At 44.5% G+C, this 17,965-nt stretch overlaps 1 protein-coding gene across 1 annotated transcript in view; it reads right to left on the minus strand.

The window, feature by feature from the left end:
• Nucleotides 1–345: 345 nt before the first annotated feature.
• The window catches only part of LOC136576003 (schlafen family member 9-like), a 39,753-nt gene continuing 22,133 nt past the window's right edge, over nt 346–17,965 (minus strand). The window contains exons 6-7 of the mRNA XM_066575122.1: nt 2,424–3,135; nt 346–1,176 (exon numbers count right to left, since the gene is read on the minus strand). Of these exons, the coding sequence (XP_066431219.1) occupies nt 372–1,176; nt 2,424–3,135 (1,517 nt within the window). The 3' untranslated portion in view covers nt 346–371. The remainder of the gene's footprint in view (nt 1,177–2,423; nt 3,136–17,965) is intronic.

The following is a 17,965-nucleotide window of genomic DNA, read 5'->3' on the forward strand; positions in this document are numbered from 1 at the left end:
TTTTTTTTTCCTCCCATAGAAAAATGGGTGAAATCACCCATAATACAGGACATGCTGTGATTATTCTATCTTGCAGCATTGCTGTGAGAAAAAATGCCCATGTAAGCACACCAATTTAAAAAAAATGGACAATTACAATTCTCGAGTTTCAGGCGTCTCACAAATCGCACAGAACTCGGTGGTTGTTCTCAGATGTGTGAATATGGCCTTACAGATCAGTTCCACATTCTGGGTTATAGCAAATGGGGGGGGGGGCTTGCTCTACGACGTTTATACGCCCTAAGAGCGCATATCAATTATGGTTATGATCTTGGCACAAGCCCTTAAAAACAAAAAAACAAAAAAAAACCAACAAAAAGAAAAAAACCACACTAATAGAAATATTGACCACTATTCTTCAAATGGTACTGTCGTTCATAGAGTACATGTAGCTTTCCAGTTGCTCTTGAGGCAGCACAGATAAAAAGGTTTTCATTAACGTTACCATATGTAGAAACAGGGTCAATTGCAAATACAATGAGGCATTCCAGACCAGAAAACCGCCGGACACTGTCTACAAGGATAGCATTTCGGGAGATCTCTTCAGCCTCTCTGAACACAATCCGTTCTCTTCTTTTCCTTGCAAGTCTGCTCATTGCCTCATCCAGCTGCTCCCTGTATTCTGTGGCTACTTCATGTGTGCTGCATAACACTGCAATATCACTTTGTGCGTAACCTTCCGAAAGATATCTCACACAGTTTTTAGAGACGTACTTCACAATCTCTGCCCTCGACAAAAACACCTCTGCATAGAACCCTTCTATCTCATGGCAACACTTACTATCTTCCATTACATTATTCAAAAAACTGAACTGAAATTTGGTAGCAAATTCTATCATTTTCTCATGCATTTTGGAATATATTAACTGTGGGTTCCGAACCACCTTTGTTAAGATGTACTTATGCTGCGATCTCCATTCTGGCAAGCCAGTACATTCATTGTGGCATGATTGGAAATAGTCCAGGAAAATCCAAAATACGCCATTAGATTTTATAGTAATGTCTTTTGCTTTCGTGAACCAATTAACTTCCTCTACACGAAAGTTTTGAGCCTCATCCACTATAATGTGCTTAACATTAACTTCTTTCCAAGTTGCAAACTTCACACGAGTCATGGCCTGACAAATGCTGTAAGTCCTAAAAATGAAAAAACAAGGATATGTTGAGCACAAGTCATTTAATATTCAGAATGTTAGCATCAGTATCACCTCTATTTGATAAATATAAGAAAATAGAGCACCCATGAGTTAATGGATACACAGTAAAATCTAAAAGATAAGCAAAAGGGGAAATTAAAAAAATAATAAGTCTAATAAAAGGCAAGACTTACAATTGGGTCTTCCATTAGGGATAGTCAACTCAGTGGGACCTTTGTTTATCTTAGGGTATTTTTTCCTGTTCAAAAAGTTACTATAGGTAACAATGTACATATAGCAGGGAAATACAGTTACACATTGAGTAAGGATATGTACCTATGGGGAAGTTGCCTTCCTTAAACGGCTGACTTTTTCAATTAAAAATTATATTTAACTTTCCCTATGGGAAAAAAAACTTTAAAAACATGGGAGAGATGAGAGAAGGGATGACAGGGAAAGAGGCTGGGACCCCAATGTGAAAATAAGTCATAATGTCAGACTAGTGGCCGCCTCAGTCACATGGTCATTAGGAGGTAGAGGAGTAATATTAAGGTGTTGCCATGAGGAGTACTAGAAGCCTAGTATATGTATAATAGGCAGAGAATGGGTCAAGGGATCTACGTCATAACTGACCCTCAAGTCAACTATTCTCTAAAATTAGAGGATGCCCTGAAATCAACGGGCTCCATTTTCAGCGCATTGTGTACGCAAAATTTTCATACGCAAATCCATTTGTGTGACACAAGTCTAAGTTTTATAAATTTAGAAAGATCAGCAGCAGAGTCACTTAGGTATAAGACGCTTCATCTTTATTCCATCCTTAAAAGTAAGGGTTACAGGCAGCGACGTTTCGACCACGTTGTGGTCTTTATCAAGCATGCTTGATAAAGACCACAACGTGGTTGAAACGTCACTGGCTGTAACCCTTACTTTTAAGGATGGAATAAAGATGAAGCGTCTTATACCTAAGCGACTCTGCTGCTGATCTTTCTAAATTTGTGGCTGCTTTGTGAGGAGTGGAGTCCGTCCTCGACCAGCTTTGCAGAGGCCAACTCTCCAAGATTGGGTAGAATTCTAAAGTGCTGCTGACACTCCAGGATCTAGACAAGTCTAAGTTTTATGTCCTTTGGAACAGAAAAGGTTGTGCACCCATGCGCTAGTGGTTGCTGCAGGCAGACAGGTGTTTCCAGTTAGGCAAGTGTATATACATTTCATGGGGGGAATTCTGATTACTTACGGTATATTTACCTCACATAATCTCTTAACGGTTTATTCTCACAAATATAGAGGATGTCAAAAATTGAACAATTATATCTATTTTTTATTCTCTTGATAATCTCCAGGGCAATAACAGTCTTTCCAGTTCCTGGTGGTCCATGCACAAATAAGGTCTCATTAATTAAGTTATTTGACAGCAGCCTATACTGTTCTACAGTAAGAAGGTTGAAGTACTGAACTCCAATCTTGTCACTTAGCAGGTTCCTAAAACTGAGTATAACTATAGATAGTGACTGCAGTAATTCTTTCACAGTATCCAAATCTTCCAGTTTGTAGGTCTCTGGGTACTCCATCACCGGGCCGGAGGAGCTGGATTTGCCATGTTCAGCATTTAGACACAACACAGTAGGAATTACACACAACTTCCCAGTGTAGGCTCCGATATTAACTAATTTTTGCTTCAAGGCAAAGGCTGATTTTTGTGAATAATTAAGCCCATTTTCTGAAACCTCTGCATTGAGGACAGAGTATAGTGTTGGATAGCGGTTAGGTGATAGAAGCAAAATGTCACACACAACATTGGGGTTGCTCTCCAGCTCTAGGTCCACAGCCCAGCTCCTGGATACAATTACCGCCCCAGCGTTTGGCAGTATAGGACTCAGGAGGTCTTCTAAGCCAGGGTACTCCGCTTTAAGATCTTCATACAGTCTATCCGGTTTTATAGTTAAATTATCCCCAATACCTGTGCAATAAAAACAAAAATAAACACATTTCAAGAACTTAACATAAATAACAATGCTGGTATTATGTATTGCTATAGTGCCTAGTTTACTATATTGTGACTAGATAAGTTATAGCTTAAAAAAAAACAAAAAACAAAACATGACTGAGGCTAACTTCATACGAGCGTGCGCGATATGGGCTGTGAAACCCACCCCCATATCACACACCCCATCATGTGAATGCTCCATGGATGCGAGGCGGTTTTATGTCAAAACAGCCTTGCATTACTTCGGGGATGCAGCGATCCTCTACCGCGGTGAAGGATCACAGGGTTTCGTCCATTGTTTTCAATGAAAGAAACAGGTGGTGAGATGCTGCCGCCAGCCCCGTTGCAAACAATGGGCACTGCAATGCAAGAGCACACACAAGATAGGTCAGGCCGCAATTTGCTCCCTGCATCGCATCGTGGTGCCATGCAGGAAAACTTTGCTCACGTGTATGACCCCATTTAAAAGAATGGGGGTTCATATTTCTGCAAGATTTGTCTTGCAACACACAAATCTCAAGCGATCTTCTCGCCTGCGTGAAGGCAGCCCTAAACGTCGTCAGGGCTGCCGAGCTGTTTTAGCAGTGCCTCATTGGAGAAGAGCTAATAATTGACAGGGCCATATTAGTGATAATTGTACAGTGTGTTAAGAAAATCAATAATATAGTTTGTTAATATTAGTCAATCATGCTGTCAGAAAAATCATTGCTACCAGTGGTGTTTTCCGGTTCTATGGTAACCAGGAGAGAGACAGAAGACTTGTAAGTCCATTGTACAGGGTAATGTAAGCCTGGCTTTATGGCGTTTATTCACTTCTGTATTTATCTAACATGTTTGTAAATCAGGGCTTCCCAACCTTTTTAAAAATGGTCACCTCACTAGACAAAACATGCTCAGTTGTGGTTGTCCACACAAACACTACTGTACGGCAGAAGTACGCTAGGGGACTGAGGCCTCATGGAATCTGGGGAGCGGAAAGGGTTAATAACTTTAATAAAAGGTAGATAGAAATGGTTTGTATTGGGGATGGGGGGGGGGGGGTTCTAACCTGTTTTTATTAAGTCACTGAGAATGATTGGCCAAGAAGATAATGGCAGTGACCTATCAGGAGAGAACGTCTCTGTGAGGCAAAGGCCTAGCAACAGGCTGTGATTGGTGGAGGTTTGAGCGGGAAGAAGAGAGGGGATATCATTAAGTCAAGCTGCAGAATTCTGTCACAGTTTTCCTCACAGCATTCAAGGTTGCCAGCTGTGTAATGGAGGACTTGCTGAGGCAGCTGATAGTGAGAGCGGAGGCTGCAGGGGGTGAGGAGTGGCTGAGACGTTGCCTGGAAGTTCCCACTGCAGGTGGGTCTGCCTTACCTGCCAGCCTGGAGGATATCTCCCTTTTAGCCTCTGAGCCAAGTGAGCCGGAGGTACCGGGTCAGCGGTCATTTCGCCCAGGAGGGACTCCACTAGAAGTGCTACAGCATCGTCCAGTGCGAGGAAGGGGTCGTCTGGAAGGATGTTGGCGGCGGAGCGGCTGACTGGATGCCCGCCGGAAGCTTTAGTACCAGGGGTTGTGGAGATGCAGACCCGCGCTAGGAGTAAGCGCACACGGAAGAGCAGCAGACGCTATTCTCCATCAATTTCCCCACAGTGTCACAAGCCAGCGCAGGACAGTTCCAGGAGGACACCGTTGGGCTCCACAGCAGCTGAAGGGCCAGCCATGCAGACGACAGCAGCGGCGAGCTCCAGTGGTGGTGAGCCTTCTGGAGGGCAGTGTTTTTCGCTGCCCTCTGGCAACGAAGGTTTATCGCAGCCATTGCTGGCGTCTGCTAATACGCTAGCATCATTAGATAGTGTTTTGCTGACCCTGAAAGGGTTATTACAGGCTGGTTCTTCAGGGATGCAGCAGTCAGTGGAGTTAAATAGAGGGTTAACTGTGCAGGATAAGTCCCCAGCAGTGTCATGGATAGCTGCACCAGCGGTCCCATTGATGGTTAACAAGGCTGGTGTGAGCTCACAGTGTTTTAAAGCAGCTCTGCCCTGTGAGCTGTCCCCGCTGGGGTTTCACCTGCCAATAGCCACTAAGGAGAAAATCTGGCGCGGAGAGTTTGTGGAACTCTTGCCACTATTACCATCAGGCAAGGAGGCTGCAAAATCAGAAGAGGAAGAAAAAAAGCGCCCCAAGAGTTTCAATGTGTGGTTGCAGGCGTTTTGCATTTATGCTGCAGTGTTATCCGAGAAGTCTTCGGTTAAGACTGCAGGCATTCTGCAACATTTAGACATTATATTGGAGGCATATCACAGCTTTGGCAGATAGTCATGGTTTACTTACGATGAAATATTTCACCAAAAGCTGGCGATATAACCCAATTTGAAATGGGGAGTCAAAGATGTGGGTCTGTGGCTGAGCTTAATGATTCCACCTAGGCAGCAGAGCTTTCCTAGGGTGCAATCCACAACAGGGACGGTGCTGAAGAGAGGACATTGCTTTGCATTTAATGAAAGTCAGTGTAAATGGCTTCAGAACTGCAGGTACCGGCACGAGTGCTCCTTCTGTAATGGATTGCACCCTGTGGTAAAGTGCTTTTGCAAGGCTGCAGCAGCCAGCTCTCAGGTTGGCACGAGGGATTTGCATGTTAAAGGCCTCCACCCCAGTGAGGCTGGGAAGGCTGCTGCCGTGGTTAGGACGGTACCCAGAGCGCCTGAGGGCCCAACTCATTGAAGGTTTTTGAGTCAGATTTTTTATCCCAGGTTTTAAAGGCTCCGGGTGTAATTGGGTGGAAAACTTAAGTTCGGTCAAGTTGCATCCGGATGTGGTGCGTGATAAAATCCTAAAGGAGATCCAAGAAGGCTGGGTTGCTGGACCATTTAGTAATCCTCCTTTTGAGAATTTCAGGTTCTCCCCCTTGGGTCTAGTGCCAAAAAGGAAGTAAATACTTTCCGGGTCATTCACCGCCTGCCTTTTCCCCCTAATGCTTCCTTGAATGATGAGGTGGATGGGGGTCAGGCAGTGGTGAAGTATGCTTCATTTGATTCAGCATTAGTTTTATTACGGAGATTTGGTCAAGGTGCCATGATGGCTAAAGCTGATCTACAGGCAACGTTCAGATTGCTTCCGGTGTGTGCAGCTGGCTTTAACTCCTTAGGTTTTCAGTTTGATGGATTTTTCTTTTTTGACATGGCGTTACCCATGGGGTTTAGGCTGTCTTGTTACTATTTTGAGCTATTTTCTTCGTTCTTAGAGTGGGTGATCAGCAGGGAGTTCCCTTTAGTTGGTATTATGCATTATTTAGATGACTGTTTATAGGTCATCCAGAAAAAGTGACAAGTGTGCTGAGGTTTTGAGAGGTTTTTGTGATGGAGCTTTTTGGAATCCCGCTGGCTCATGAGAAGACAGTTCAGCCTTGTGTGGAGCTAGAGTTTCTAGGGATAGTTATTGATAGCATTAGGATGGAATTTCGTCTGCCGGCTGAGAAAGTGGAAAGATTGTGCAACTTGATCAGTGGTGTACTGCGCAAGAAGAAAGCTACTTTGAAAGAGCTACAGAAAATAGCAGGCCAGTTGGCTTTTGCGTGTCGTGTAATTCCAGTGGGTAGACTTTTTGTCAGAAGTTTATTTTCAGCGATGAAAGGGTTGGTTTCACCTTCGTCGCATGTTAGATTAACTGCAGGTATAAAGGAAGATCTGAGCATCTGGTTGAGCTTTCTGACTGACTTTAATGGTCACACCGCATGGCAAGCAAGTTTTTGCCGGACACAGGATTTGAAGTTAAGCTTAGGAAAATCGAAAAGTGGTTATGCGGCAGGGCTGCTGAGTGAGTGGTCTGTTGAGGAATGGCATGAATCTTGGCTATCAAAAGGTTTCTTGAAGAATGCAGTGTTGTTAGTTTTCCCGTTAGTGGTAGCATTGTATCTGTGGGGTGAAAAGTTGTGTAATAGTAGATTGTTATTTTGTTGTGATAATAGAGGAGTTCTACTAGCATTAAATTGTTTTGTATCCAAATCAGAGCCGGTTACAAGACTGCTGAAACTGTTAGTGTGGGCTTGTTTAAAGTACAACATTTTTGTCAAAGCACAGAGCAGTCTTAGTCAACAAGGAGGTTTCAGTCCCTACTTTATCTTGCTTTCAGATGCTGCATTTCAGGGAGCTGACACCAGAAGGGGATTTAATTGGTTTGAAATGTCCCGAACATCTCTGGGCCCTGATGCGGAGTTGATTTTTCAGCTTTTGTCCAGATCTGTAGCGCCGAAGACTTGGTTGGAGTATAATGCAGCTTGGGAAGCTTGGAGATGTTTTTGCAAGGAGAAGGCAGTACATGAGAGTTCACAAGATGTGAATGTTTGCATTTCCTTTTTATGTTCAAAGATTAAGTGGGTGTTGGCTTATAACGGTTATGAAGCTTTTGGCAGGTATATCCTTTTTTCAGAAATGGTTGAATGTAACGCCAATTAATTCATATAAGCAAATTAAGCTTCTGACTCGTGGTTTTAAAACGGTTGCTTTTGCCGCAGATCAGAGGTCGGCCATCACGTTTAGTTTATTGAGTAAGTTAGTGGCGGTTCTCAGCCTAGTCTGCACTTCAGAGTATGAGAGTATTTTATTTCTCTCTGCCTTTTTATTGGCTTATTTCGGAGCTCTGAGATGTGGCGAATTTTTGTCCCAATCCAAAGTAACTTGCTCACCGTTACTGGTGCCTGATGTGTTTGATCAGGGCAATCACGTGAAATTATTTTTAAAACATACAAAGACTGATAGGTTAGGCAGAGGGATATGGATTCAGCTGTTTCAGAATCCCTCTGCTAACCTGTGCCCGGTCAGAGCTTTACAAAAGGTATTTGAGGATTCGTCCGCAAAAGATGGGATCGTTCTTTTGCCATGTGGACGGATCTTCGCTGTCACGATTTCAATTTGTAAGTGTGCTAAAGAAATGTGTTAAGGCAGGTTGCAATGGTGTTAAAGTGACATCGCACTCATTTAGAATTGGCGCTGTCTCAGAGGCAGCTAGGTTGGGTTTCAGCAAAGAGCATATTAAGAGTATCGGTAAATTGGAATCAAAATCGATTTCAATTATATGTTCGGCCCAATAATGTTGCCTTGTAATGTTCGTTGTTTTTTGTTTTAGGTTCTCAAAGAGATAGTTTGGATTGTAGGACACTCTTATATTCTGGGTCCATCAGAGGGCGGTAAGCCGTTGCTACTCAGGGAATTTGGGTTTGGATACATCTTCTTATGAGATCTATTGGTGTGGAATCAGGGGTATGTCTTGGCCCTCCTTGACATTGTTGCTGCTCGAGAAGCAGGCAGTGCTGCCGAGCATTTTGATTATTCATTTAGGAGGAAATGATGTTGGAAGGCTGAAGACATACGACCTGATTCTTGAGATCAGAAAGAAGCTGTGGAAAACGAAGTCTGTTCCCTGGGACCAGAATAGTGTTATCAGAAATAATACCCCGGAAAATTTGGTCGTTCCCCAAGTTTTTGTTTATGGAAAAGATTAGAAGACGGTTAAATAGATCTCTAGAGAGATGGATGGCAACCATTGGGGGTTTCTCATTTCGTCACAGAGAATTAGAAGGGTTCGTTCCTGGGTTTTACAGGGCGGACCAGGTACATCTATCGGATATTGCTCTTAACATTCTTAACCCCTTAGTGACCAAGCCTGTTTGCGCCTTAATGACCAGGCCAAATTTTGCAAATCTGACATGTGTCACTTTTACATGGAAAAACACCAGAAAGGTTTTGCATATCCAAGCGATTCTGACATTGTTTTTTCGCCACATGTTGTGGTTCATTTAGGCGGAAAAAATAGACCGATAGAAATTGTGTTTATTTATTAAAAGCGCCAAAATTGGGAAAATTTTGAAAAATTCGTCATTTTTTCACATTTCCAACTGCAATATCTTAAATATGTGCAAACATAATATAGAAATTTTTGCTAAGATTTATATTTCCACCCGTTTACTTTATTTTGGGCGCACATTGGAAAAACTTGTGTTTTTTTTAACCATTTAGGAGACGTACAAATTTAACATTACTTTTTAGCATTTTGAGGAACACTTTGTTTTCCTATACCAAGCCAAGATTGGAAAGGCTCATGAGTGTCAGAATAATAGATACCCCCCAAATGACCTCATTTTAAAAACTACACCCCTTAGTGTATTCCCTGAGGGGTGTCATGAGTATTTTGACCCCACAGTTTTTTTTCAGGAATTAATTCAATTTAGAGGAGAAAAAGTAAAATTTCATATTTTTGCAAATCTGTCATTTTAAAGACATATTTTTTTCCTATAGTTTACATGAAAATCAGGATTTACACCCCAAAATGGATACCCCTATTTCTCCCGTGTTCAGAAATATACCCATTGTGGTCCTATTGTTATATCTGAGTCCACAACGGGGCCCAAAATGAAAGGAGTAGTCAGTGTCTTTCAAAACAGAAATTTTGCTTGAAGTCCTTTTAGGCCCCATAGCACACATGTAGAGTTCTTGAGCGCCCAAAACCATAGAAAACCCCCACAAATGACCCCATTTTGAAAACTAGACCCCTTAAGGAATTTATCTAGGGGTGTACTGCATATTTTGACCCCACAGTTTTTGAATGAATTCAAACCAAGCAAAAGGAAAAAAATTGTGATTTTCGTTTTTTCGGCAATTCTGTCATTTTAAAAACAGCTTTTTTTGTACAGCACACATATGAAGGAAGACTTGCACCCAAAAATGGATACCCCTGTTTGTCCTGTGTTCAGAGACATACCCATTGTGGCCCTAATCTTATGTCTGGATACACAACGGAGCCCAAAATGAAAGGAGCGACCGGTGGCTTTCGGAACACAAATTTTGCTTGAAGTTCTTTTAGGCCCCATTGCCCACTTGTAGAGTTCTTGAGCGCCCAAAACCATAGAGAACCCCCACAAATGACCCCATTTTGAAAGCTAGACTCCTTAACGAATTTATCTAGGGGTGTACTGCGTATTTTGACCCCACAGTTTTTGAATAAATTCAAGCAAAGCAAAAGGAAAAAATTTGGATTTTTGTTTTTTTGGCAATTCTGTCATTTTAAAAACAGCTTTTTTTGTACAGCACACATATGAAGGAAGACTTGCACCCAAAAATGGATACCCCTGTTTGTGCTGTTTTCAGAAATATACCCATTGTGGCCCTAATCTTATGTCCGCATGCACAACGGGGCCCAAAATAAAAGGAGTAATCGGTGGCTTTCAGAACATAGATTTTGCTTGAAGTCCTTTTAGGCCCCATTGCCCACTTGTAGAGTTCTTGAGCGCCCAAAACCATAGAAAACCCCCACAAATGACCCCATTTTGAAAACTAGACCCCTTAACGAATTTATCTAGGGATGTACTGCATATTTTGACCCCACAGTTTTTGAATAAATTCAAGCAAAGCAAAAGGAAAAAAATAGGATTTTCATTTGTTGGGCTATTGTGTCAATTTAAAAACAGTTTTTCTTGTACAGCACACATATAAATGAAGGCTTTCACCCCAAAATGGATACCCCTGTTTGTCCCGTGTTCAGAAACATACCCATTGTGGCCCTAATAGACTTACAGGACCCATGGATAGGCCTACAATGAAAGGAATACCCGTTGGATTTCAGGGTACCACTGAATAAATTTCAGGGTCCATTGCCCACTTATAGAGCCATTAAGCGGCCAAAACTATAAAGAACCCCCTCAAATGACCCCATTTTGAAAACTAGACCCCTTAACGAATTCATCTAGGGGTGTACTGCGTATTTTGACCCCACAGTATTTGAATGAATCTAAGCAAAGCAGAAGGAAAAAGTTACGATTTTCAATTTTTTTGGCAATTTTTTCAATTTAAAAACATTTTTTTTTGTACATTGTACATAGGAATGAAGACGTTCACCCCAAAATGGATACCCCCGTTTGTCCCGAGTTCAGAAACATACCCATTGTGGCCCTAATCTACTTACAGGACGCATGGCAAGGCCTATAAAGGACGGAACACCTGTTGGATTTTAGGGCACAACTGAATAAATTCCAGGCCCCATTGCTTATTTGTACAGAATAAAGATTGACTCCCTAAAAATTCCCCCCCCCCCTCCGCGCCCTTTTTGGCGTTCGCAAATCTTAGATAAAAGTAAAAATGTGAACTGTGTAGTATTTCCGAAGACAGGGGTAATTACGGAGGCTGGTTGGAATGGGCCCATGGGGCAATAAAACCGGGTATCCCCCCCCCCCTCCTCTCATGCTTTTTGGGAGTATTTCGTGACCTCAGTGGTGGGTATGGGGTGTAAAAAGAGGCGTTCCGTGAGTCTCCGTAAGCTTGATGAGGTGCGGCGGTCTCACACAGAAGGCGCTCAACAAGGTGCTCCTGGAACTGCAGGAAGGCGAGCGTTCCTGGGGCTTCTTGTAAAATACGTATCACAGGTAGCTGTCTGAATAACGCCGGGCTCACGCGGGTGCAGGCGGAATCCGCTTGCGGAGGCCCACACCGGATTCCATCTGTGAGCCCGGCTGTGACCCTGCGTACAGCTGCGTAATGTACTGCGCATAATTGCCTACTCACACAGGCGGTCATGCACAGTACACCTTTTTTTGTATTTCCCGCACCGTCGCTTAGCGATGACGGGGGTACCCGCAGCCCGTATACAACGTAGTTGCGTATGGGCTGCGAGTATATCCACAACCATGGAGCACAAAGGGCTCTACGTTGCAAATATCCGCAGTAAAATAGAACCTGCTGCGTTCTCTTTTCTGCGAGTGGATTACGCAATTCCGACCCGCTAATGTGAGCGGAATTGTGTAATCCAATGCGATTGATCTGCGTATTACCGTGGATCAGACGCATGCAGAATCCGTAATTCCTATGCGGTCATGTGAGACCGGCCTAAGGTAGATCGCTACCTTTTTATCACGTGACCGAGGACCGTTCAACGAGGCCACCCGTCACTGCTCCAGGCTCTCTGTGACCGTTGGTCGCTGGGAGCAAGGAGATTTTAAATTTCCTGGGCTCCCCGACTGCTGCGCATGTGTCCGGCTTTTTGCCGGCAATCGCATGTGCAGAATTCGGGAAGGTCCACGGAGGAAGATCGCGTCGGGGTTCAAATACGCAGGCCTCCGGTAAAAAGTTTCATCTCCTCTCACTGATCGCATCAGTGAGGGGAGATGAAACTTCAAATTTTTTTTAAAACTTTTACGTGATCGCCATTATTGGATAATGGCGAACACGTGACCAGGAACCGCTCACTGCGGACCCCCATTAAATCTCCATGCTCTTGGCTACGTTTTGTAGCCAGGAGCAGGGCGAATTTAAATTATCCTGGCAATCCACAGCTTTTGGGCATGCACCCGCCATTTTGGCGACAGGCGCGTGTGCAGAAGCTGTGGTAAGGTCCGCGGATAAATCTGGGGGCCTTAGGTACGTACTTTCATCCTCCCTCACGGATATGATCCATGAGGGGAGATGAAACGTACGCTTTTTAAACTTTTAAAAACTTTTTTTAACTTTTTTTTTTTCTTACTTTTTTACACTTTTTTCTCACTTTACATGATCACTGTTATCCATTGGATGACAGTGATCATGTCCCCGGTATAATCTCTCTGCTCCTAGCTACACATGGCAGCTAGGAGCAGAGGGATTTTAAATTTCCCGGGGCTCGAGCCCGTCTGTGCACGCGCCCGATGTCAATCATCGGGCGCGCATGCGCAGACGGGGATTCGGGTCCCGGGACATCGGGACACCGCTGAGGACTGGGGGTGAGTATTTTCACCTCCCCTCATGGATCCGATGAAAAAAACTTTTTTTTAACTTTTTCGCGATCGCGCTATCCATTGGATAACGACGATCGCGGTACCGGGGACCGCTCACCGCAGTCCCCGCTGACATCTCCTGCCTCCCGGCTACCTACAGGAGTCGGGAGCCAGGAGATTTTAAATCTCCCGCGCCGCCGGGCCTTCTGCGCATGCGGCTGACGTAATGCCGCCTGGCGCGCAGAAGACCGGCTTCGGGCCCCGGAGCGGCAGGAGAGCGGGGAGCAGCGTGCCGGACCTGGGTGAGTAATTTCAGCTGCTCCGATGGATCCGATCCATCAGAGCAGCTGAATCTTTAACTTTTGTGTACTTTTATTTACTTTTTTTGCGATTGGCGCTATCCATTGCATAGCGCCGATCGCAATGCCGGGGGGGGGGGGGGGGTGTGTCCGAACAGCCCGGGATGACAGCTCCATGCTGTCAGCTACCTGCGGACACCGACAGCATGGAGCTGTCACGTCCACAGCCCGAGGGGCATTATTCTCTGCAGGAAGCATGTTTTTACGTCCTCAGAGAATAAAGCCCACTTCAGGAGGACGTAAAAACACTATGGGCTGGTCGTTAAGGGGTTAACATGAATTTGCAAAATATGATTGAAATGGCTGCGGCGGTTGTGTGTGTGGGGGGGGGGGGCATGTCAGAATGAGCATGGCCGGGTGGGATGTCGCCCGCCTCCTGCGGGTGGACAGAAAGGTTATTAAAAGGACTTTGGTGCTGTAGACTGGAGTATGCAAGACTAAATCTACAGGTTATATTATATTTGATTTTATTATATTTGGTAGACTTGAGGTGGACGGACTGAGTCTACGTGTTATATCGGTTATGATATTTTATATATTATATTTGGTAGACTTGGTGGATGGACTGAGTCTACATTTTATATATTTTATGATATTTAATATGTTTTAACCCAGTTTAAATAAATGCCTTTTAATCCAGATTCAGATTTTGTGTATGTTATTTTCTTGGTAAGATAAAAGATATTTGTAGCCTAAGATTCCATGTGCGGCAGAAGTACGCTAAGGGACTGAGGCCTCATGGAATGTGGGGGCGGAAAGGGTTAATAACTTTAATAAAAGGTAGATGGAAATGGTTTGTATTGGGGATGGGGGGGGGGGGTTTCTAACCTGTTTTTATTAGGTCACTCTAGGGTCACCTATAATATGAGGAGTCTGCTATGGAAGCTGGGAAGCCTGGCGACAGAGAATGATTGGCCAAGAAGATAATGGCAGTGATCTATCAGGAGAGAACGTCTCTGTGAGGCAAAGGCGTAGCAACAGGCTGTGATTGGTGGAGGTTTGAGCGGGAAATAAGAGAGGAGATATCATTAAGTCGAGCTGCAGAATCCTCTCACAGTTTTCCTCACAGCATTCAAGGTTGCCCCGCCCACCTGCCCAATGTTTCTTCGTGATGTGAAAGCTTTGTCGCGGCAATTTAAACGGGGGATGTCGCCCGCCTCCTGCGGGTGGACAGAAAGGTTATTAAAAAGGACTTTGGTGCTGTAGACTAGAGTAGACAAGACTAAGTCTACAGGTTATATTATATTTGATAGACTTGAGGTGGACGGACTGAGTCTACGTGTTATATCTGTTATGATATTTAACATATTATATTTGATTTTATTATATTTTGTAGACTTGAGGTGGACGGACTGAGTCTACATTTTATAATATTTAATATGTTTTAACCCAGTTTAAATAAATGCCGCGGCCTTTTAATTCAGAGTCAGATTTTGTGTATGTTATTTTCTTGGTAAGATAAGATATTTGTAGCCTAAGATTCCATGATAACCTATGCTCAGGATAGGCCCTCAATAGTTGATGAGCAGCAGACTACAGCCAGTGACCCCAGTCGATCAGCTGATCAGGCGCCTGCACCACAACACACAGGGTGGAGCTGAAGCAGATAGCCCTGTCCCCTATGCAAGGCCAATGCTTGTAAATGCAGACACAACTCATTAATTTAATGACAACTGCATTTGCAATTATAACCGCCGGTCGCTGCACAGCGGTCGGAACTGCTGCCACTCCGTACACGTGTGTTGCAATGCAGGTACCTGAGCGGCAGACCGCAGCTGGTCAACCGTTGATCTATCCAGCGGATAGCTCACCAATAGTATTTATGGGGATAACCCCCCCTCAAAACTTTAGTGACCAGCGAATTGCCTTTTTACATCCTGGCTGGCTGGGCTTTCATCCACGGGTGAGCCCGTGAAATTTAAAATCTCTTTGCTCCTGGCTACTAAAGGTAGCAGAGAGCATGGAGCAGTGACGGAGGTCCACAGTCCCTAGTCATGTGATCGCTGTTATTCAATGAATAGCAGCGATCACGGAAGTGTTTAAAAAAAAAAAAAAAAAAAGCACCAAGCTAGCTCAGTTTGTACGCAAGCAGTAGGAGCAGCAAAGTAGGATACAACAGCAATAGTTAATAAATACCAATGCTTAAGAACTATAACTCATTTTACCACCATGTGCGACTGCACTGAGAACACTCCAACCAAGAAGCGTATACATTATAGTCCTAATACCAGACTGGGTGGATGCTGTGTCCCTCAACGAATGTGACAAGAAAGTGATTTTACGGCAAGTTATACCAAAAATCCAGTTTTCCCGTCCATATCATTGGACGACACAAGACCTTGGGACGTTCCAGAGTAATCCAGCAGGAGAGCACCGAGGAAAATATAAGAATCCGCATGTGTAAAGAAAGCGTAACCAGCTCTTCAACTGTGACAAACGTTAATGCATGCCTAGACATCTAGCACGTTCAGAGATCGCACATAAAAGGGTCCGAGTAACGGTCCCATCCATCCACTGGCAGAGAGCTCCCTACGAGTCATCCACTCTCAGAATAATATCTGCCGTAACACAGCCTGAAGATATGATGTCCCTGGCACGGTAACCCTGTACTGCCGCAGAGAAGAGTAAGTACGAGGAGCCCACCTCGGAAATCCAAGGACACGACTTGTGTTGTCAGGAAGACCAGCAGAGAGCAAGGATGGGATAAGCCTCCATCAATAAAAGGTGGCAACCGAAGTCATTAATGAAGTGGATCCCAAGACTACCTGCTGCGAGGGAATGTGCAATAGGTTGATAACTACTTTCCGTAGAAAAGTCCACCCAATAGAGCCTCCTGTTTGGAAGGGAGACTGGTCGCCAAGGCGAGCTGAACATGACCTCAGGGTGTGAAAAAAAAGATTTGACTGAAACATTTTCTGTACGAATCAATATTCAGACAAGAGCTGTGGTGTCATCAGCGGGCAATGGAGCTAAAACTTCAGAGCGCTGGGGCCTTCTAGCTGTTGATGTAGTTGAATGGCAGCCTCCACAGGAAACCAGACTGTACACACCGCCTTCACAGTCTCGGCATGAACAAGGAAGCAGATTGACAAAAATAAAAAGGCCAGTTGCGTTTCACAACCGTGTCTGGTTGGGGTCCCACATTGACCATGGCTGCAAAACGTGAGGGGAGAGGCTCACATTTCAATGGGTTGACTGTCTTGAGGAAGTCATATAGGCAGCTGACCATCGTCAGAATGTAGGGTACCTCGAACACCGGCACAGCTGTCTGGCCCAAAGCTACAAAGTTGAAGCGTGGCATGGCCCCGATGCCGTGTATTCCAACAATCCCCACATGCGACGTCTGTTGTTTTGGTAGCTGTAGGGTGAAAAGGACTTGCGCCCAGAAGCTCTGCAGCCCGTCCCAGCCAGAGAGCCCATCGTTAAATAACTGTACCGCTGTTGAAGGGTGAGAAGGAAGCATCCCAGGTGAATGCGTGGGAGCTACAGTTACCAGAGAGAATGGGAGATGAAAACACATGGCTCAAAAATACCAGTAGTAGCAGCCCAGTGAAACTGTGACAACGTCCACAGGATCCACCTTCTGCATGAAGCCTATGGGTTTTCAAAGAAGTCCATCCTTGGAAATGGCAACTCTTTGTAAACGGCCAAACCTAGTGGACTACCCAAAGATGTCAGAGCAACCTCATAAGTCTAATCAGGCACAAGAAAGTTGGCACTATGGCAAGATTACGCAAGTACGTGAATCTCACTTGTTTACCTGTGGAAACAGTAGGGAGGGACAAGTGCCAATAATTGAAAGTAGTATGAAGTGTACACTGTTCCATGGCCTCCTGAAAGCAATAATGCAGGAGAAATCTAGCACAGGAGGATCGCAGAATGCTTCCGGATCCATCTGATCTAAATGCTTTCTCTATCGGACGGTGCTCTATGAGGCGTAGTCTGAAAACTGAGCCAGACCTGTGATAAGCAGAAAACTCCTACAAATAGAGTCTTCCAGCCATACTGGTTGCAGAGGGCCTGCGACAAACGAAAGGAACTTGAAAAAAATAGATTATACCTACCCGATAATCGGGTTTCCAGGGGTCTCCACGACAGCACCACTTGAAATTGCCTCCTCCTGATAGGACAGGAACACACTGAGGTTAAAAGCTCCCCCCCTTCCCCACTTTCCTCAGTGGATTCTAACGAATTGCCGGGGTAGGAGCTTAACTTAAATCTTTACCCAACTGGGGTTTTTTTTGGAAAATTATATTCTATGGTTTCTTTTTTCATCTTCTTAGCGGGGGGAATGTATGGGTGCTGTCGCGGAGACTCCTGGAAACCCGATTATCGGGTAGGTATAATCTATTTTTTCCCCCAGTCGTCTCCATGACAGCACCACTTGAGATGTACCAACTAAAGTCTTTTTCTAGGGTGGGATTGCCGCTGAGAGGACTTTGCGGCCGAAGGCTATGTCCTCATCCTGCTGCACTTTTACCCTATAGTGTTTAATGAACGTGTGCGGCTTCTTCCAGACTGCGGCTTTGCATATCTGCTCGACCGAAGCTGAGCCATGTTCGTCCCATGAGTACGCTACTGCCCATGTAGAATGGGCTTTAAGAGCTAAGGGGATTTCCTTCCCGAGGGCCCTACAGGACTCTATAATGGCCAGGCGGATCCACCTGGCTATGGAGCTTTTTGCTGCTTTGCTCCCTTTGTTTGAGCCACAGAACTAGACGAA

Source organism: Eleutherodactylus coqui, chromosome 1 (assembly GCF_035609145.1).
Source record: "Eleutherodactylus coqui strain aEleCoq1 chromosome 1, aEleCoq1.hap1, whole genome shotgun sequence".
Classification (NCBI taxonomy): Eukaryota; Metazoa; Chordata; class Amphibia; order Anura; family Eleutherodactylidae; genus Eleutherodactylus; species Eleutherodactylus coqui.